Genomic DNA, 20959 nt, shown 5'->3' on the forward strand with positions numbered 1-20959 from the left:
CAGAGTTGAAAAGATGTGGCCTAAGGGTCTCCCTACTTTGACGGTCTAAAAAGGAGCGCGATATTTGGGATTTTTTTTAAGAGAAACCCTCAAATTATATTAATTGAAAGCTTTATGCCCATGTTTGTACATATTTGGGCAACATTTTAAGAACAATTTAATTTAAGAAAAACTGTATTTGAGACTTTAAATGCGTTTTTCTCAAAACGATGTTTTTCGAATTTGTTAGCATGATATCTCAAAAACCAATCCCCCAATTTACTTCAAACTGGGCATATATCTTCGGTAGATGTCCCATTCTCGACGGTACTGAAATTAAGTCGGTTTTTGCGAAATTAGACTTTTGCGACTTTAAAATCCAGCGATTTTTTTTTGCAGAAATCGATGTCTGTTTTAGAAACTGCCTTTTTTTTTAATTTTCAGTATTTCTCACTTATTCTTGTTCAGGCGATAGCCACACTCATACAGATTACACAAAGTTTTAAATTTTCTATTTCAAACAACTACAACGGCTGATTTTATGCTAACAATGCGCATATGATTTTTGTTAGGCGCTCTATTTGAAGCACTATAGCTCCGGATGTAACCACTATTTTTGCGTACAATTTTTTTCTCATATCCTCTAAAGATTAACAAATGAAGCCACAAATCTGGAAGTAAATATATTTAATGGTTTTGTTGTAAAAAATTCACAAAGTTCGCATCATTTTTCGTCCGTCAAAGTAGGGAGAACCCTTAATTTACTATGCAGAGTATCCCGTAATTAGCGGTGTGCGTGTGAAAAGAGGGAATAATTATCGAAACTTCCTGATTTTTATCCCCAGAGTCAGAGGAAAAGAGTTTACGCAAATATCTATCGCGTAATTAAGGAAAGAATCAAATGAACCCTCAAGCAGCAGAAAAGTTTACTCGAACGCATCTGAGCTTCTACGGGAGCCTCTGATCGATCAAAAAATAAGCGCACCCGAGGTGGCTCGTGTCCTATGGCCTCATCCATGTTTAAAAAACGAGAAACGTGGAAAAACAGGAGTTTACCAAGTCTGCGGAGTGTCAGAGGAATCCATTTAATCGAAACTTTTAGATGCACGCTTAACGCGACTAGTGTTGAAAATAAATTTCCTTATAAACGTCACGTACAAAAAAAAGGCTGACATTTTATCCCATTAAAACGGCCCCTTTCGACCACGCCGCAAATTACAGGCCACTCTGCATAGTTCCATAGAAAAATCGGGATCAGCCGTGAAAGCGAAATTAGAGTCCGGAGAATCGAGAGAAAAGGTACAAGAAGATATCGGGAATTGAAATAACGGTCCTCGTCATATCAGACGGCGATTTCCCCTTGAAGAAAGACTTTCATAAAGGTTTTCATTAGCGGGGCGTTCGACGCCGTCTAAAGGTACCACGTAACGTTTCGTAGCTCGTTACTTGACCTCTTCACTATCCGCATTTGCAAACAAAAGCGTCGGCACAATTGCCTTGGCGACGTCGAGGCGCGTTCAATTTCCATAAATCCTCGACCGGCGCAACTGCTGGGAAGGATTCGAGGGTCGTGTCGGTTCCGCCGGTTCGATCGACGTGGATCTTAAAATTCTTAAATCGTAACGCAAAAATATCGGCCCAGCAGAGTCCTGCGGCGAGCTTCCATTACCGCCGCGGCGATTTTAATATTAATTCGCTCGGACCCTGGCGCGACCCCTTCGTCCGGTTTCAATCAGTCACCGTTTCCAATTTCGCGGAGGCAATTAAACGCCGGTGTCCGATGGAAGACGAAAAATCGGTGATTCAGGCACGAAGCGTGCGGATGCACGTGAAAAATAATGGGAAAAAGAAGGGAGCGAAGGCAGCGGAAAAGATTGCCGATGCTCCAGTTATTCGCTCGCGTGGCGGTTCATAGAGAAATATTCGGAATCATCGCCGCGCAAAATGCTCGCTCTGGAAATACGATCAACCCCGGACCCATATTTTCTCGTAATTATCCTAAACGTTGGCGGTCGCGAGATCGTAAATCGCCGGCCGCGAAATGTCCCCTGATTTTTGTGGTCGCTGCTTGAAATCGAAAACAATGGCGATCGAAGCGACGTGTCAAAGGCCAGCGCGCGTTACCATTGCGTGGAAAAAAGGTGACGTTCTATTTCGAATTTAAAGGGTAAAGACTCTGCTCGATATGTCGCGTGGCGTCGGCGTGTTTTCATGCGCTGGGATTTGCACTCTTTGTGCACAGTATCCCGCGCTCTCACGTCGAAATATTCTGGCAAGTATATATCGAAAGTATTATCCAAGAGTCGCCGCACGTTCACTTTTGTGGGATCAGGATCCAGCATAAAAGGGAACCCGGAACGTAGAGACTTTGAAGGTTCGGTTTTGGCGGAGTTGGTTAGGCGACTGTCCAGTAATCTGAGGATCCGCATGGTCGCGGGTTCGAATCCCCATCGTCCGAGGTCATTTTTTCCGTGGCTTTTTCACATTGGAAAAATTGAAAAACTCATTTCTACACTTATTAAAATAAATCGAAGCCTGGGAATTCTCGAGGATCGTCGATTTTAAAATCCTGATTACAATTCGATCACTACGATTCTTCTCCCAAAGACTCAACGACGATAATCAAGAAAAACTCCAGTTTGCCTGCCCCTTGAAAGCAACGCCCCCTTTCTTACGAGTCCCCAAATGCTCGCCCCGTTTATAGGCGCGTGGAGGACGCGCGTTATTCGAGGGTAGAAGCGCGTAAGACACTTGAAAGGAGAGAGCGGAGATATAAAAAGGTAGTACCAGGGTGAAAGACGGTGAATGATAAAACGCTTGCATCAAAAGGGTCGAAACCGTGCAGAGAAACGGAGTTCGAGTGCAGCCCGGGGGAGTGCATACCGAAAAGCTGGCTGTGCGATCATCAGCTCGACTGCACTGACGGCCAGGACGAGAAAAATTGCCGCAGTAAGTTTATCGATAAGTCTCTATAGGTCGTGCAGCGCCGTGGAGAAGGAGCCAACGGAGGAGAACGAGGGAGAGACACCCCACCGGCAGCGCGGCAGTCTGAAAACTACGGAACAGAGGGCGACAGACGAGATTATTAGGAGTGGAAGGGAGAGAGAGAGAGGGAGGGGGTTGGGATTCCAGCCTTGGGAATCGCAAATTGCATCCCTTTAACCGGTGAACTCGTTTCCATCGAAACGGAATTGCGGGCTAGCCACTGGAAGCAAAATAAATTACCCGGGAAAGTAAATATCAAGTTTCTAAGACCCCGCGCGAGCTTCCCGAGGAAAATCTCGAGGACCTTGTTTCTCGTCGATCTTTCTCCGCACACTCCTGATATCGTGGCTAAACGCGGGCCCTGATAACGCGCGGTGAGTAGTGCACCCGCCGTCTCCAAAGCCATGCAGCGACCTCGCGATCCTTTGGTCCTTGACTGGTAACGTGGTGCTCCTTTTCGCGACACGATGCCTGCGCTATTACAGCGATCTGCATAATCAGAGTGTCCTGCGGGAGCGCAGGACGCCGGATCATTTTAGCGCTCGCTGGGCATGCGAGTTTGTTGCACAGCGGAATACATAATCGCGGGGCGGCAGATCATAGATCGACGAAAACGCCTATGGCATCCTGTCGCGAGCACAAGGGAAACGCGTTTCTCGTGGCGATAAATATGCAACAAGCGCCGAAAGGCCTTGAGCGAGGCCAAAACTAGAATCGCAGGAATTTTGCAGGAATAATGACCCAGGAGAATGCAGCTACTGCGTTCCCATTTTGGGGCCGGAGTGGAGCATCAGCGTGTCGCTGGAAATAGGTAAAAAGTCGCGCGTAAATGTGAAAGGGTCGTAAAGTGGCATTGGAAATTGCGTGGGAAGTTTCTCGGATGCAATGGACCCTTGGGGATGCGATTCGCGGGTCCCTAGGTATCTCCTCCTCTCTTCCGACCAAAATAGAGCACGGCGACGCTCGGTCGGAGTTGCTGCACGTGCTAAGACGGCGTCCCGTCGCGCCACTGTGTAAAAATCGGTCTAATCGATTGTCATCTTGTAGGAACGAAGAATTGCACGGCGGAACAGTTCACGTGTCACTCGGGGAACGGCGAGTGCGTGGCACTCACATGGATGTGCGACGGCAACCTGGACTGTTCGGACGGTTCCGACGAGGCTGAGTGCAGTAAGCTTCTGCACGGGGGCTCCTTTACGCTTGTGCATCACCTCGTAGCTCTGCTTTCTGGCCGTTCCATCGCTTCTCACCGTCGTAGAAGAAACACGTCGCTGACGAGTGGAGGACGCCAACAGAACGGAGCGATTTTAAAATATAAGGCCTGATAAACAAGTCGTAGAATATTAATCGTCAACTCTCAAACGTTTTTAGAAAGGATGGATTTAAACGCACAAAAATTCCGAGTGAGTTGTCGGTTCGTTTGTAAAAGCTAGATCTAAATGAAGGGAACAAATTATTCAACAAGGTACGTTTTTCGTTTCGATGGGTTTCCTTAATTATTTCGCTTTTTCAACAACCGCGGTGAAACCATTTTAAATCCACTTTTTAGAAAAACTGTTGAGAGTTTACGGCTAATATTCTAGGATTTGTTCGTATCCGTCGGGCCCCACGTTTTAAGACCAGTTTCATTGAAAAATCGCTCGTCCAGCTGGCGTGCGCCCCTCGTGAGCCCATTTTCCAAGCCCAGCGCTCTATCATGCCCTTGTTCGTTCGCGTCGACCATTCGAGCTTCCCATGTAGCTTACAAGAAAACATTCTTGCCAGGGCGATCCTGCGCTCGAAATTATGTGGAAATCGTGCAATGCATTTTTCTCGCGCGAACCTTAGTTTTCGAGAAAATCGACTTCGACGGCTGGGTACGTGTAGTTAAACCCTTAACTGATCGGGTGGAGTAATAATAAATTGTAGATGAAGGAAGTACAGGGAGATTGAGTTTGTAGTAATAGTAAGCTGAGTTTCTTACTTACTGCAATTTTATTACGTTCGTTGTGTGCTGCCCGCCTTAGTTAAAATCTCCTATCTAGCATTTCGAAAGAACCGAGAAAACTGAAGTTTTATCATTTACTTTCTGCCGTTCTTGTTTCTCTTCATTCGGTTTAAAAAATATTGTCATTGTTCCGTAACAGCTTAATATAACTTTTAATAGGTGTACCGGTAGATAATGTAATACTATCGTACCAATTAATTAAATGTTTCAAATAGTCTATTTTAACTAAGAAGGACACTGTAGGTAACGTTTCACCCTGTCAGTTGAGAGTCGGTACGTAACAGGGTCCATGATAGACACGCTTCTTCCAAACTGTAGATGGAACGGAATCAACTCGTCGCTTAAGGGGGAACACCACTGTGACGGCCGGAAAAGTAAGCCATTTTTAAGATTTTTTTCAGGAATAATTTACAGTTTTCATATAAAATTGTTATTACTTACCATCAGTACAATGTCTTAAGAGACTATAAAAAAAATAAGTAGAAAAACGTTATAGGTTTTAATATATTAATTAATCTTCTAGACTCCCACACCCGAGCTGGTCAAAGGTGTAACTATGAAACAGCAGGTCCGAAATGAAATTTCATTTTTCTTTTATAAACTGTATGAGTGTAGTTTCTGTTGCACGTACGGATTCTTTGATTGTAAATTAATTTTTTGAAATACGCTCGAAAAACTGTCCATCTTAATCGCAGATTTTCGAAACTTTTCTTCTACAGCGCACCATTCTTTCAAAAATAATTTGTTTAAGAAATCGGTACGTACAACGGAAACTACACTAATATAGTTTATAAAAAAAAAATAAAATTTGATTTCGGACCTGCTGTTCCATAGTTACACATTCGACCAACTCGCGGGGAGGGGGTCAAGGAGATTAATCAATATATTAAAATTTATGGATGTTTTTCTATTTATTTTTTTCTGTAGTCTCTTAAGACAGCGTATTAAAGGTAGGTAATAAAATTTTTCTATAGAACCTGTAAATTATTCCTGAAAAAAATTCTTAAAAATGGCTTTCTCTTCCGATCGTCACAGTGGTGTTCCCCCTTAATTCCGTTCGAACTACAACCTGTTCTGCTTTAAAAACACCATCTCCGTAGACTCGCAACAATAGTAGATTTTAATAGAACTCTGTTTGAAAGCATGCTCCTGCTTCATCATCCGTTCCAAGTCAAGATTAACATCGACGTGGAAAGGATACGTTTCAGGCATTATCCACATAACTGTAACCTTCTTCCTCGTCAAAGTGAATCACGCGTAAAGGAATACTGATCCGCCGTTTTATTCATCCCGTTTACCCTTCATTGGCCTGACATCACCAGGCTGCAGAATATTCCCGAGTTACCATGAATATTTAACGCCACGGTGAATTTGAATAATAGCCGTACTCCTCAGCAGTCCTGCTCGCGTGTGCCTCAGACGCGCCGGTCATTAAAGAGACATTTCGCGTTACGAAAGAAGCGCAAACATATCGGCTCCTCTGTCGCCGCGCTCGAAGGCCACGGGCACTCGCGAATTTATCGATTCGACAAGCAGCTCCCCAGTTCGCGGCGAACTCTAAACGACTGGGAAGTTGGGAGCCGACGCGCCTCGCCGGCGGAACTGCTATCGAGCGAAATCGTTAAACAAAGGAGCGCCGATGGACTGTTAATGCTGCGTCGTAGGGCGGTGCTCGTCGCGTGCTTATTAGGGTGGATATTAAAAGTTGCCAGCGCGAGGGTAGCGGAAGAAATACGACGGCGGAGCAGAGTGAAACGTCGCGTCTGCTTCGCATTTCGAGGATTAATGCGGAACATCGCGTGCCCCGTAATCGCAGCACGCTGCATGCTTCTCTCTAATTAATAACTGTTGCACGTACGCGGATCCGGCAGCCGCTGCTCGGATATTGCGGCACCCCCGTTGTCATTTTTATTACGCTCTAAATATGATTATTGCAATTACGAGGAGACGAGAAGTTTCATTCTCTCCTAATTAGTCCCTTCCACGCGACCGCACGATCGCGAGAGAGTAACACTCGCCACCTCTCGATTCGGGCCCTTCATCCTGCTTCTGCATAATTCTGTTCCTTGTACTTCCCAAACTTCTACGCTCACTGGTGTTTCGCATTCTTTCCCGCATCCTTAGAGCTTAAGAGGGCCATTTTAACTTTCAAATTTTAAGAATAATTCGAAGTTTTCGAGGTAAATATTAACCAGATTGAGGCGGAATAATGTATTTTTAGTATCGTCCTTTTCCCTTGCTTTAAAAGCGACTTAAACGTTTTTAAGAAATTTGTGGAGTGCCCATTACGGACGTCTGTCTTTACTGCGAGTATCAACTCCCTCGCAGTGGTGTTCTTTCTTTTTTTTTATAAATTGTAAAGTAACTTTGGAACTCCGTCGTGGAAGTGTGTCTGCTGTAAATATTAACTTCCTCTGCGTAGAATAACGCGCCGTACTTCGGCGAATTTGGCATTGGGACATTACCTTCGCTTTCACAAAACGCTTGGTCAAGCTTCCGCGGGAAGAGCTTTTTGTCGGACGTCCCGTGTACAGGATCGCACGAACCGCAATGCCCACGGGCTGTCGATCACTGCTCGATTTTTCAAGTGACGCACAAATTTGTTCGCCGTGGCGATTCGCCTGTTGTTAACGTCGGATCACGCTGTTTCCGTAGTATTTCTGTTCTGTTTCTCCCTTTGCTCCTTCGCCGGCCTCCTGCATCGCCCTTTGCTGTTCCATCCGTCTAAAATCGTCTAAACTCTGCGAGACCCAAAAAGGACCCAGAAATTTAAAAATACACCTCGCATCTCAAAATAAGAGAAGAAAGGAACACCGAGATGCAGGATACACTTGCCAATTTTCGAGCACCGCTATTGAATCGTCCTATACGATATACAATGCATGGAATTCTCTATGTCCTATTTGGCGCGAAGCGAGATCGAACTGCAAAGGGCGAAGTGCGAAAGAAAGTTCAATGACATTCGACCGCCCCAAAGGAGATCATCCCTCGAACCTCTCATTTTGCGTTCAACGACAAGCGCCACGCAGGTATCGTCTCAGAGCGGCCGATTTTTCTCGCTGCATTTTCACCGATGCGAGCCGCGCGCGCCGCGTGTCCCTCGCGGCGACGATTTCAGCCGCGTGTGGCTGGTAGAGGAGGCAGCAAGTAGCTCTTTACTCGGACGCCGCAGAGCAATGTTAAGGGGTTACCTACCGTCAGGAGGTAGAAAAAGAATCGAATCTTTGGGAATTTATTTCAGAAAGTACATGCATATTTTTATGCATTGGCTTTTGAATTGAGATGAAGGACACTTTAACAGATTATTATATTATATTTTGGTATAAAAATATTTAGTTATTGCACAATTACAACTGATTATCCCAGAAGCTGTTTTTAGAAACATGTTTTGTGGTGACCAATATTATTCGGAACTGGGTTATCTGAAATAAAAAAACCAAGAAGATTTAGTTAGTACAATAGTTTATCCAGTCTTTAATCGTTCCGTTGTATAAAATATTAATCTGGGACAAAGTGGCAGATGTTTAAAGTGAAATGATCGATTTTCGTAGAAAAAACACTGATTTCTCATCCATAAAATAGAAACTATACATTAGAAAAACAAATGCTTAGATTAAAGACTAGATTTGACTGTCTAGAAGCAACCTACAAAATTTCAGAAAGATTGATGAAGCGGTTTTGGAGAAATCGTGGTCACCGGTCTAAAAACAGCTTCCGGGAAATCAGTTGTAATTTTGCAATAACTAAATATTTTTATACCAAAACATAATATAATAACCTGCTAAGGTGTCCCTCATTTGAATACAAAAACAATTGCATAGAAATATGCACGTACTCTCTGAAATAAATTCTCAAAGAATCGATTCTTTTTCTACCTCCTGAGGGGGTAGGTAACCCCTTAAGGAAAGTCGCCGTGGCGGCACGCTACATCGCGCTTCTCGTCGATCAGGCGGCGGTTAATTACCCTCGCTTAATTACAGGGCGGCGCTAAGAAACTTATCTCTTCTCTGACCTGTCCCCTTGAACGTGCAAATAGTTCGCCGTGTAGTTTAAATAAACGCGGCTGCCTTGGCGGACCCGCGACCGCTAGATCTTCTCTGCGAACTTCGCGGCGCGTATGCAGATTTAATTTAAGCGATTAACGCGACGATTCCCGTGTCGGACGACGGAGTAAGCTCCCGGGTGTACGTTCCGCGCTCGTGTATCTCGTAATACTCGCTTTGGTTTCTGTATTTCGCTCACGGAGGTCGCTCAGCAACATTCATACGAGCTAGCAGCCGCGATTTTTTATCATGCAAATGTCGGCTTCTCCTGTTTGACCTTCTGCATTGAAGAGGCACGTTGTGTTAGACGCGCCACTGAAAGACAGAAGCACGCGAATGATCTGTTAAATCCTCTACTCCGTCGGAAAAGAAACGCTCAGACGATGAACGTTCTGCCCATTCAGTCGCGCGTTCAGTAATTAAGAATTGTTTAAACACGGAGGCTTGAGGTAACTCTAAAGACAATTCACTTCTTTCTTCGTGCAGCAAGTTAGATTTAAAATCGCCTCAGCTCTGTTAAATTAGAATTTTAAATATCTGATGATATTTTGGGCATACGCTTGTTAGCCTAGGGGAGCCGGATTTCAAAATCCATACAATTAGTTAAATAATACAATTAGTTAATTACCTTCTCTGGCTTTTCCTCGCAAATCTACAGCTCCACGATCATTCCCCGTATTTCTTTAAAACGAGCTTCCACTTTCCCGCTCGAAGTGACGCAACCCCCTCGGAAGGGGAGAGAGCGAGCTTGATTGTTTGGGAAATTGCACTTTGACTTTCAAGTCGTGCTTCTTCTCCAGTACTGTAGTTATGTCTCTGTGTCGTGGTCGTAGCGAGTGAGAGTTGCATCGTGAAGGTAGATGATCCTCCCCCGGTACCATTTCACTCTGCTTTCTTTACTGTGAGCCACGCTTTCCTCAGACGAGACCTGTCGATCCGACGAATTCACGTGCACGAACAAGCACTGCGTCGAGCAGAAGTGGGTGTGCGATAACGACGACGATTGCGGGGACGGCAGCGACGAGCAGAATTGCAAGCCAGTCACCTGTCGCCCTGGATCAGAATTCGCCTGCTCGGGGAATTACTGCATAACGTCTCATTGGAGATGCGACGGCGACTACGATTGCCCTGATCGTTCCGATGAAGCCGGCTGCAAGGTATGGTAACTTCTAACGGACAAGTGTACCGCGTTTGCCGTTTCCTCTGAAATCCTCTGAAAGTCAAAATTGCCACGGTCAACAATTCTCACCCCCCCAAGCGTTTCCATTTGGAAGCATGCTGCCTCCCCTAAAAATGGTTCCTATTCTTTTTAGTTCAAGGGTTTAGTTCTAGTGTAACTGCCCGTTTTTCAACGCCATCTTCGGGAATTTATTTAACAAAAGCTATACGTTTATACTAGCTGGCGTTTTGCCTGCGTATTCAGGTATGTTTGAAGTAATACTCAGATTTTTTTTAACTTTTTTATCGCACATATACATAAGTAGATATAGTCAGTGGCGCAAGCTTCTTCAAACAAATTCTTTTCCGACGGGCGTTGGTGTGGGAACTGTTCTAGTCATCCACGATGGAAAAACTAAGGTGCATTTTCTTTATTATGTTTATGGGCAGTTACAGTAGAATACCCCCTTAAATCTATATTCTTTAGTTCTTTTGAGCAGCGTAATTACTATGTTGGACTGAAACTCAAAAAATTCTGAAACTTCGTGAATCCGCAAGGGATTTTGTTCTGATTACAGCGCAATTATTGTTTGCTGCCCAGATTCATTCTAAGGGGGTGAAATTAACCCCTGAAAATTCGGCTATTTCTCGATTTTATTTTCTAACTCGCAATCTGTAAGATATAGAAAAGAAATTTCAAGACAAAAGTTATTTCATTTAATTAAATCTATGAAGTGGTAGAAGTTTCATCAATTGTTTGAAAAATTAGATGAAAGTTATAAACAAAAATATTGAAAATCTTTCTCACAATTCGTTTTTTTTCAGTCAACAAAAATTGCGTTATAATTAGGAGGAAATCCGTTGCATATTCACAAAGTTTCAGAATTTTTTGAATTTCCGGGTTCGGGATCTTCCCTTGTACGTGGCGTTAGCTTTCGATCGGCGGTGCCTGGGTCTAACGTTGACTACTTAGCGTCATACTAAATAGCAATAGGAGAGAAGCTGAGAGATCGGAGAAATGAATCATTCTAAGGAGAAGAATTTTCAACCCTTGTACGTTAATTGCGTGATGTTCACTCAAAATCGAGTCACGAATCCTCATTCCTCCTTTCCTATGTATTATTTGCACTGAAACTCCTTCGTATCTTTAAATACCTAATAACCGCAAATAATTAATATTTCTTTAAATTTTTCATATTTTTGTCTCGTAGAAATTTAATAAGTTCTTAAAACATTGAACCGTGGTACTTAAATGAACTGAGTTTACAAATACATGAAATTGGATCATTTACACCCAAATTTACTTGTCGACACAATTTTATAAATTCTACAAGAGTTAAAACGTGAATAATAGAATAGCCACACGAGTGAGAACGCACTCAGTCACTGGCTGCCACCCGGTCGCCCTAGGATTGACACGAATTATTTTAAAAATTTTCAGGATTATCCGAACGGCAGGCGTCCAAGTCATTGCAACAAGAAGGAATTCGATTGTGACGACGATGTCACTTGCATCCACCAGAACTGGGTGTGCGACGGGGAGAAGGATTGTCCGAATGGCGCGGACGAGTCGCCCCTACGGTGTCACAATGTCACGTGCAGGCCTGATCAATTCCAATGCGAAGATCGTCATACCTGCATATCAGGCACGTAACAAACGTATCTCTTAACACGACGAATCCGCGAGAAGAAAGGGATCTGGCAGATCGTGCTGATAGCGGGCCGAGAGATAGCTCTAACAATCGAACGAGATCTTCCAGTGATTCTGTAATCCAGAGGCTAATCGTTTGAATGTCCCAGGTCACCTGTACTGCAACGGCAAGGTGGAGTGCTCCGACGGCAGCGACGAGAAGAATTGCACGAGCAAGGCGCAGGCGTGCGACCCGTTGACTCAATTCGAATGCAGCGAGGGCTCGTGCATCCCCATCGAGAAGGTGTGCAACAAGAATCGGGATTGCATTGGCTGGGAAGACGAGAACGCTGCGCTCTGCGGCGTGAACGAATGCCTGAAGAACAATGGCGGATGCTGGCAAATCTGCATCGACCTGCCGATCGGTTACAAGTGCGACTGCAGCCCGGGGTACAGACTGATTGATAATCGAACGTGCGATGGTAAGGAGCTCAATCGCGGAGTACAAATGCATTGTTTAAGGCGATCACGTCCAGGACGGAAGAAAGCATGTTCACCCTCCTGTTTCAGATATAGACGAGTGCCTGGAGCCAGGCAGCTGTTCCCAGTTCTGTTTGAACGAGAAGGGTACCTTTAAGTGCAGCTGCGCCGCGGGCTACCTCAAGGACCCCAGGAATCACACTCGTTGCAAGGTGGCGGAGGGGCACGCGAGCCTTCTCTTTACGAGGAGACACGACATCAGGAAGGTAGCTTTAGACCGCCAGGAGATGACGGATATAGTGAATAGCACGAAGATGGCAGCTGCCTTAGATTTCGTTTTCCGCACGGGCATGATCTTCTGGAGTGACACGAAAGAGAAGAAGATCTACAAGTACGCGTTCATTTATACGCACGCCAATTTGTAGAGCTGCTTCCTCAGCCGTTTCTTATAGCATTGTATGATCTCCGTTACGTAGAGCTCCGATAGACGAAGGTAACGAGCGCGCTGTTGTCATTGACGACGGCCTGACCACGTCGGACGGCCTGGCCGTGGATTGGATATACAGTCACATTTACTGGACCGATTCCGCTAAGGCCACCATAGAGCTGGCTAACTTCGAGGGCAACATGAGGAAGACTCTCATACGGGACCGTATACGGGAGCCCAGAGCGATAGCTTTGAACCCGCTGGAAGGTTGGATGTTCTGGACCGATTGGAGCGACGAGGCTTGCATCGAGAAGGCGGGCATGGATGGCACTCATCGAATGGTAGATTCACAGATATATAGTTACGCGTGCTTGGAGTGATTGGGCGACGCCGGGACGGGGCCGGTTCAAATGTTACGTTGTTGCAGGTGATAGTGGATCACGATGTGAAATGGCCAAATGGATTGACCTTAGATTTAATAGGGAAAAAGGTGTTCTGGGTAGACGCGAAGTTGAATATGATAGGGTCGTGTAACTACGACGGCTCGGGCAGGCGAACGGTCCTTTACTCCCCCGACGCGCTGAGGCATCCGTTCAGTATTACCACGTTCGAGGATTACGTGTATTGGACCGATTGGGACAAGGAGACTATATTTAAGGCGAATAAGTTCACTGGCAAGGAAGTCGAAGCTGTCATGTCCGCTCGAACTCTGAAACACCCGATGGTCGTTCACGTGTATCATCCGAATAGACAGCCGGATGGGGTGAACCAGTGCCAGGCCGTGAACGGCCATTGTAGCCACTTGTGCTTACCGGCGCCAAGGATTAATTCCAACTCGCCCCTTCTTAGTTGCGCCTGCCCCGACGGCCTAAGACTGTTGTCTGATGGCCTGATGTGCGTGGAGAAGGGTAAGCTGAACCGAGTTATCCGTTCCCATACGTGTAAACGAGCCACATGCATTGCATTAATATGCACGCGTCGTCGGAAGTCAGAAGAATGACGTCAAAAGTGAATCGAACGTGTTGCATGACACTAGAATAGATTAACGCAGTGTTTCCCAACCATTCTTGAGTCGCGATCCCCTTTTATAATATTCAAATAACCTGCCACCCCCCGTGCAAGGTAAGGCGAAGAAAGCACATTAAGAATCGGTATTTCAGAATATACTTCTGACTTAATAATATTAAAAGAAAACCCCAAGAAACGACCCACAGGTTGGAAATCACTGAATTAACGCTTGCGATAGAAATTCAGATTTAAACTGGAGCATGCCAGAGATTTCACTTTCATTTCCATATTACTACTTCATCGTCGGCTTGCATTAAATACGTCTCTCTAGTTTAAATGTCATACAGTTATTCCCTCGGCGTATTACCTTTTATTACTTTGTCATGTATTATATTGTTTTGCATCGGTGTTGCATGAATATGGGATATTCCAGTAACCACAACTGTAGCACCCACGACGCAAGAAATTATTAAGCCATTCAAGAGACTCGAAACCTTCAACATTACCACTACTACTGTCCGTAAGTATATTTGCACGACTACCATCGCAGTTTCATTTGTTACAATTTACGGATCATAAACGTATGGCTTTTGCTTATACATATCTTTCCGATATACTTACGTTGTTGGTAACGAAAGAGGACCTGTAACGTCACGAATATGCGAGCTCCACGATTGCCGCATAAAGGGGAATGATATTTATATCTTCAGAAATCTTATTTTATTTTATATGTCGCATCCTAAAATCAGCGAATGGGAAGCTTTTGGCGATGATAGTTTGTAGCGGTGCGCTCTGTATCTATGCTTGTGTGGTGTCATCCCTTTCGTCTTATGGAACAATGTTTTTGTAGATCCAACAAATTCAGGGGACGGAGATGGGAAAGGTCTGGCAGCTGAATCGACAGACGCTGGTTTAGTCGCTGGTATAGTGATAGGCGTGGCGACCTTAGGGCTGTTGCTCCTCGCATTAGTAGCAGTATTATGCTATAGGCATTATCTTCACCGTAACGTAACGAGTATGAATTTCGATAATCCTGTGTATAGGAAAACCACGGAAGATCAATTTAGTCTTGAAAAGAATAGGTTTCCGCTCCCCACTGCTACGGTTGGAGAAGAGGTAATTACACTATTCGACATATCGTGTGACAAATAGAATCGTATTTGTCGCTTATAATACAGTAGTGGTAAATAGAAAGTTTAAACTGTTAACGGGAAAAGAATTACGATAGTTCCATTGGGATTGCCCAGAATAAACCATTGATAGCAATAGTATTAAGTTTGTTACGCGAACCCGTGAGAGACAGCGTTTTAAACTTTCTTTGGACCATCGCTGTACTTAATAATTTGTAACGTTGGAATACATTCTTTGACATTTTAATTTCAATAGGCTCAGGAACCCTTAACGAGTCCGGGAACTAATGATTACGTTTAAGACTCAATCTGTCAATGATACGGGCTTAGCAGGCTATCGAAGTAATATCGACCAAGTAAAACAAAAAAGAAAAAAGAATGAATCATGTAAAAACCCGATGAAACGCAACAACGTCGAGCGAGCCTGTCCAGTAGTACGCCTGCGTTTGCCCGCCTGCCTGCCAACTCAGCTGTGATTATGTTTATTATTTTTTTTTTGTACTGTGCCTACTTGTTTACAAATTTATGCATCTTGTCATTCAACTAATATTATACGTACATGCGTGCAACATTTAGATTTGCCCCGAGGCATGAAGGGAGAAATGTCTAGGTGAACTATCGATTGTTGCCAAATAAGCGTTTAAGCGCGAGTTTTCGAGTAGCTCAATAAGGTATCACAATTCCTACTTTCTAACGTTCTCTTTTCGGTTTACATGCGTGGCATGTAATACATAGCGCCATTTATCATTCTAACGTGGGGCAACGTCAACGTCTACGTTTAAATTTATATAAATATAAATATATATATATATATATAAATACATATATAGAATATTTTTATCTACGTGTAAGATCTTTAACTTGTTATTGTTTCACTATTTATTCTTTAAGAATATACTTTGTCGAGAATAGCTTTCAGTTAGAGGTACTTGGATACTGTTGCATTATTAAACTCACATGTATATAACACACGTATCGTAGGAATAATTTTGAGAAGCATTAGTAACGATTATTGAATTGTTCAGAACTTTGCGTGACCCTTTAGGAAGTTTGTTAAATTATTTATGGTACGTTTCGAAGTGTGTCTAAAAAATGTTTTATAGTGCCAAAAGATAAGAACGTTTCAGAGGTTTCCGAATGTATTGGTATTAATGGTAATCGAAAGTTTTGTCCCAATCCGTCGCAAACACCTTTTCGTTTGGATATCGTGTAGATGTAAGAGTAACGATAGTTGTATCCAATCCCAGTAATAGTTCGAAAGTGTGCCGCTCAGGCATTTGTAAGATCTGTAACTGATTTTTGTACATGGAAACAGATTTCTCCTTTTATGTCACTTACCCGACGGATTTACGAGCAAGTGCTTCGAGCACGTTTACAGAATTTTTTAATAGCTGCCTGTGCGTTAACGCGGGCGGCCCATATCATAGCGGAGACACTATTTTCACGGATACTCTGTTAACGTTATGATTGTAACGAGATAGTTTGGAAGCCAGTTAGATGTAATAAGATCAGCTCAATGACACTAAGTGTGACGGCGTGTCTGTTAAAGTAAAACTGTTGTTTAGGTATTTCAAACGATTAAAAAAGAAAAACGAAAAAAAGATCAGTGTATATGTATAGAACTATTGCCACGGGCTTAAGAGTTTTACTTATTATATACTTTATGATTATTGTATTAAATAATTAAATGTGAGACAGACGTTCTTCTAGATAAGGTTATTAAGAAGTATAATAATATTAGGACGAAACAAGAGCTATGTATATTAACAAGTAGCAAAGTGTTTGTTATTGATTCTTAATTTAGGCAATTCCGAATTGTGAAATGTTGATGTTGCTTGCAACGAGTTCGTTTCTCATGTGAAAAAAAAATGTATGAATTCAAGCATTAATACCGGTATTTACGAGAAGAATTTATATATTTAAAAAATATATAAATATATTTCAATAAAAGATTATTTCGAATATTCTGCGTAGCGTACACTAACGATTTATTAAGCTTAAGTATTGGGAGGGGCGTAAACAAGTGCTTGCTACTTTTTAATAATGCACATGTTCTTACCTACGAGTGCAAGGAAGCAAAGTCCAAAATTAAAATGATAGAGGCTCGGTGGTGATTTTAATCAAAAGATAGCAAGAGTGTGGTGAGTATCAGTTGCAATTAATTGTGTGAGTCACAAGGCATAACTTAGCCAATCTATTCGCCAAACTCGTGTCAAACATTATTTCTATGCAATATATATTATCACTACACGCGCATAATATAAATATATATTATATATATAATTTATTATAATGATTATTGTATAAATAAACATACAAAATAAATCACACTACCGTCATTATTATCGTACCTACAACAAGTGCAAATTGTATAATTTGTCAAAATTGTAATTTGAAAATACAGAATAGTGAATAATTCCACTTCCGAGTTTCTAAGCCACGTCCGGTGCTAAAAAATTATTTCACGTTCCCTCCAAGAGTTTGAACCGACGAATTCGATATATCGAAAGCGATCGAAGGAAGAACGACATCTCGCGAGGTAGAGCCTGAACGAAAATTTCAAACCTATTAAACGGTTTAAATAAAATCATGAATAATGCTCCCAATTACCCGTCCTGTATAAAAATTGTAAGTAATTTCACACGTAACAGGAGCTTTATACTTTAACTGTGCAAAAATGCAAATTACGAGAGAGGTTAATATTTCTTTCCAGCCATCCACAAATTCAAAACAAACCATGGCAAGCACAATGTTTCCCCAGAAGTTTGACATTAAGGAAGCACTATCATTGAATAGTGAGTTAATATCATTAGCGAATCGAATATTCGGAGAAGAAAAATGGAGCCACTCGATTACTAATCAAACAGTTGGTACATATTCTTATTTCCATTGATAGTGTTCGATTCGTTCGTTTCGAATGTTATTCTACACTCGCTTCTCATTAATGGAACTCACTTTAGATTTCGTCGAAGCTTTTATGGGCAAGTATGTTTGCGGGTGCACGACATTTGTTAAGATTCAATTGCAGGATGGGCCGTTTCACGAGGACATGGGATACTGTTATGCGGAAGGAGCTGTGAAAGGTTTATCGATACAGTACGCACGAGCTGTACGTTCAACATTTGTTACAGTTGAATATCTACATTAAAAGGATGATATTTTTATAATTGTGCGTAGGGTTCTCTCACAGAAGCCTTTAAAAAAGTTCTATCGTGTTTCGGCGAGACAATGCAAACAGAGGTGCAGAAGCTATGTCAGAAGTTACCTAATTCACGTGCGAATAATATCCAGAGAGAAGATTCGCAGTTCTTTCTATCTAATATCGAAGCTGATATACTTGAACCATGCGCACAATCGACCCCATTTGTAATTTGTAAAAATGGGGAAAAGAAAGACGAACCAGGTCCTTGCAAAGTTTTGTTATCGATGAACTTTCGGCGGAGCAGTCGTTAACGTTAGGTACATTTCAGAGAATGTATGTTATCCAAAGAGTGCGCATAACGGAGGGGAACAACAATCAGCGCTGCGAGCAAAGTTAAAGTCATCTTCTGGAAAAGACCTTCCAACAGAGCAAAAAATGCATTGTATTCCATCCAAGAGTTCAAACGATACGAAAGCACAGTTGCAATCAAATGCTACAAATCCTCAGAAAGAACCGGAGAATGCTCGAAAGGGGCAAGACCAGAAGAAAGGTAAAGGAATTAAAGATGCATTAATATAGAAGCTAATGTTAAACTGGCTTTTAGCAGTGCCTGAAGAAGAATTTTTACGAATGGAGCGAAAACGGAAACAAATGGAGAAGCAAGCAGAGTACAAACGACTCATGATAGAGAAAGGGCAGCAAAAGTCTGTCGAGTGCAAAAAGCCATATCCCAAATATTAACGAAGCTGTGTGAAATATGTAATATAGGATTGATGATTGTGAAGATATTTTAATTGTAAAACATTACTTAAGATAGATATATCGATTATATATATTTTCATAAATAATTTGCATACTATTCGTTTAAGTTGTATACAAATGTGCTAAACTGTTGAAGTAATAAATATACGACAGCCGGTGCCAACGCACGTCGGATATTTACTACAGATTGAGGTTAGGGGCTCCGTGAAATAGAAAAGTGAATGTTTCGAACGTAAAGAACATAGGCGAAAGTAAAACAAATACTCTTGTCAATTATACCTACGCTTATTTTTTTTGCAAAAGAGAACAATACAAAAGAAGCCTTTAAATAAATGGCTATTATTAAAGAAGCTGCAAGCATGGATCAATACTTTAAAAGTTATGAAGAATTGAATGTACGTATAGATGCTTTTTATGGTGTATTTAAGTGTGAAAAATATAGTTTCTTTTTCACGGCATTTACAGGTACATCAATTAATGTTGAGTGATAAGGCTCGAACTCTTGCTTACAAGAATGCAATAATGAATTCCAAACACATATTTGACGACAAGGTCGTTATGGATGTTGGTGCTGGAACGGGTAAAAATTTATATTCAATTTAAATTTATTAATGAAATTTAAAGGCGATAGTATAGCTCGATGATATTGCTTGCCTCTAGGAATATTATCGATTTTCTGTGCGCAAGCTGGTGCGAGACAGGTATACGCGATAGAAGCGAGTGACTTGGTAAAACTTACCGAAGGAGTCTCACGGGAAAACAAACTGAACGACAAGATTACAGTAATCCACAGCAAAGTAGAAGACATTGATCCAAATAACATTGAGAAAGTTGATATAATTATTTCAGAGTGGATGGGCTTTTATTTAGTACACGAGGGAATGTTGGACTCCGTCCTCTTTGCCAGAGATCATTTCTTAAAAGAGAATGGCATTCTATTCCCGTCTGTTGCTAAACTGTACGCGTCTCCATGTCAATTGCCATCCATGTACCACTTTTGGGATGATGTTTATGGAGTCAGTATGAAGTAATGATAAATATTTTAGTAGAGAAATTTAAAGAGTTCCTTTTACCAGGGTGTGTATTTAGTGTCTTTGTATTCTTCGTCTTTTAGATGCATCGGAAAGGAATACAGAGAAACAAAATCGATGAAACCTGAGATATTGCTCGTAGACGAAAAGGACCTTTTGTCGGAAGGCAAATTATTGACGTGGTTAGATTTACAGTGCGCCGACGTACAAGAGTTAAATCATCTCGGAGGCGAGGAATATGTTTCTGTTTGCAATAAAGATGGAAGGTATCAAGGAATTTGTATATGGTTTGCCGTCGAGTTTCCAGACGGGTCAGAATTATCGACGAGTCCCTCCGATGAAGTTACTCATTGGAAACAAACTGCCATTGTCTTACCCGCAGATATAGAAGTAGGAGAAGGTGAACCTATTGCCTTCAAATTAGACTTAAAAAGAAACTCTTGTGAGCCTAGGCAATATAACATGGAAATGGTGTTGTTGGATGCGTTGGAGACTGAACATGAAGTTCCTTGTCACTGCCATATGACAAAGTGCATTGTTATGAGAACATATATGGAGGAACAGGCGGATGGTGATCCCGTGAATTAGTGATATTTCAATTATATTATATATTGTATATTTTTCTTAAATAAAAATTACATACATTAAATAAGCGAGCGTGTTGTATTTGAAATTTTAAGCACTTGATATGCGTGACAGTTGCGACATTACAATTTAATGTATGTACTTGGGGAAACTAATTTGATTTAAATTGCTGGCATTCATTTTTTAAATTTAAAAGCGTTTTCGGATACTAAGATAACCGCTACATTCGTCTCTTACGTCCCACGATTCTGGCATCCCCTTCAGGGTCTTGGACACTCCGGCACCTAAGACTTGCAATTGCCAGTTAATTAATAAATTAATGTGCTACTTCATTTCTAGCAGCGGGACGTTGGGGGAGAGGTAAAGTCTCTCTGCTAAATTCAAATTTGCAGCTCTTCTATATAGATTTAATTTACATACTTCTGTAGTTGCGTCTCAAAACGTCGATCTTTGTGACGTTTCTTTTGAAATTTGAAAAGATTGTAGCTATAATTGATTAGTTAAGGGGGTAGACATGTCACGTGACGTGGCCGATTCGGCAGGTCGGAATTACAGCATTTTTAACTGCACAGAAATGGTAATACCAATAGATCGACGATTACCCGGTGAACG

General features: G+C 42.2%; 3 protein-coding genes across 13 annotated transcripts in view; all 3 read left to right on the forward strand.

Moving 5' to 3' along the window:
- The window catches only part of LOC143367709 (low-density lipoprotein receptor), a 60250-nt gene extending 43093 nt beyond the window's left edge, over nt 1-17157 (forward strand). For 3 of the 9 annotated variants that reach the window (XM_076809812.1, XM_076809818.1, XM_076809817.1), the window contains 10 exons: nt 4012-4134; nt 9916-10151; nt 11594-11798; nt 11953-12264; nt 12353-12653; nt 12739-13030; nt 13117-13597; nt 14131-14217; nt 14548-14813; nt 15084-17157. In XM_076809812.1, coding sequence (XP_076665927.1) covers nt 4012-4134; nt 9916-10151; nt 11594-11798; nt 11953-12264; nt 12353-12653; nt 12739-13030; nt 13117-13597; nt 14131-14217; nt 14548-14813; nt 15084-15128 — 2348 coding nt within the window. In that variant the 3' untranslated portion in view covers nt 15129-17157. Of the gene's footprint in view, nt 1-2808; nt 2929-4011; nt 4135-9915; nt 10152-11593; nt 11799-11952; nt 12265-12352; nt 12654-12738; nt 13031-13116; nt 13598-14130; nt 14218-14547; nt 14814-15083 lie in introns of all 9 variants that reach the window. The other 6 variants (XM_076809810.1, XM_076809815.1, XM_076809816.1 and 3 more) reach the window with 4 other exon arrangements.
- Nucleotides 17158-17298: 141 nt separating this feature from the next.
- Nucleotides 17299-19081, forward strand: LOC143367740 (uncharacterized). 3 transcript variants are annotated; one of them, XM_076809883.1, is made up of 6 exons: nt 17299-17455; nt 17541-17697; nt 17788-17910; nt 18018-18230; nt 18298-18519; nt 18574-19081. In XM_076809883.1, exons 1-6 carry the CDS (start codon nt 17417-17419, stop codon nt 18708-18710), a joined length of 891 nt encoding a protein of 296 aa, XP_076665998.1. In that variant the 5' UTR covers nt 17299-17416; the 3' UTR covers nt 18711-19081. The 3 variants fall into 3 exon arrangements, with proteins under 3 accessions (XP_076665998.1, XP_076665996.1, XP_076665997.1); XM_076809881.1 differs by having other exon boundaries at nt 17323-17455; nt 17788-17936; nt 18005-18230; XM_076809882.1 differs by having other exon boundaries at nt 17323-17455; nt 17788-17936; nt 18005-18230; nt 18577-19081.
- On the forward strand, nt 18989-20414 carry LOC143367735 (uncharacterized). The gene is made up of 4 exons (XM_076809873.1): nt 18989-19126; nt 19197-19311; nt 19392-19758; nt 19846-20414. Exons 1-4 carry the CDS (start codon nt 19064-19066, stop codon nt 20348-20350), a joined length of 1050 nt encoding a protein of 349 aa, XP_076665988.1. The 5' UTR covers nt 18989-19063; the 3' UTR covers nt 20351-20414.
- The last annotated feature ends 545 nt before the right edge of the window (nt 20415-20959 follow it).

This window comes from Andrena cerasifolii, chromosome 4, assembly GCF_050908995.1.
Source record: "Andrena cerasifolii isolate SP2316 chromosome 4, iyAndCera1_principal, whole genome shotgun sequence".
Classification (NCBI taxonomy): Eukaryota; Metazoa; Arthropoda; class Insecta; order Hymenoptera; family Andrenidae; genus Andrena; species Andrena cerasifolii.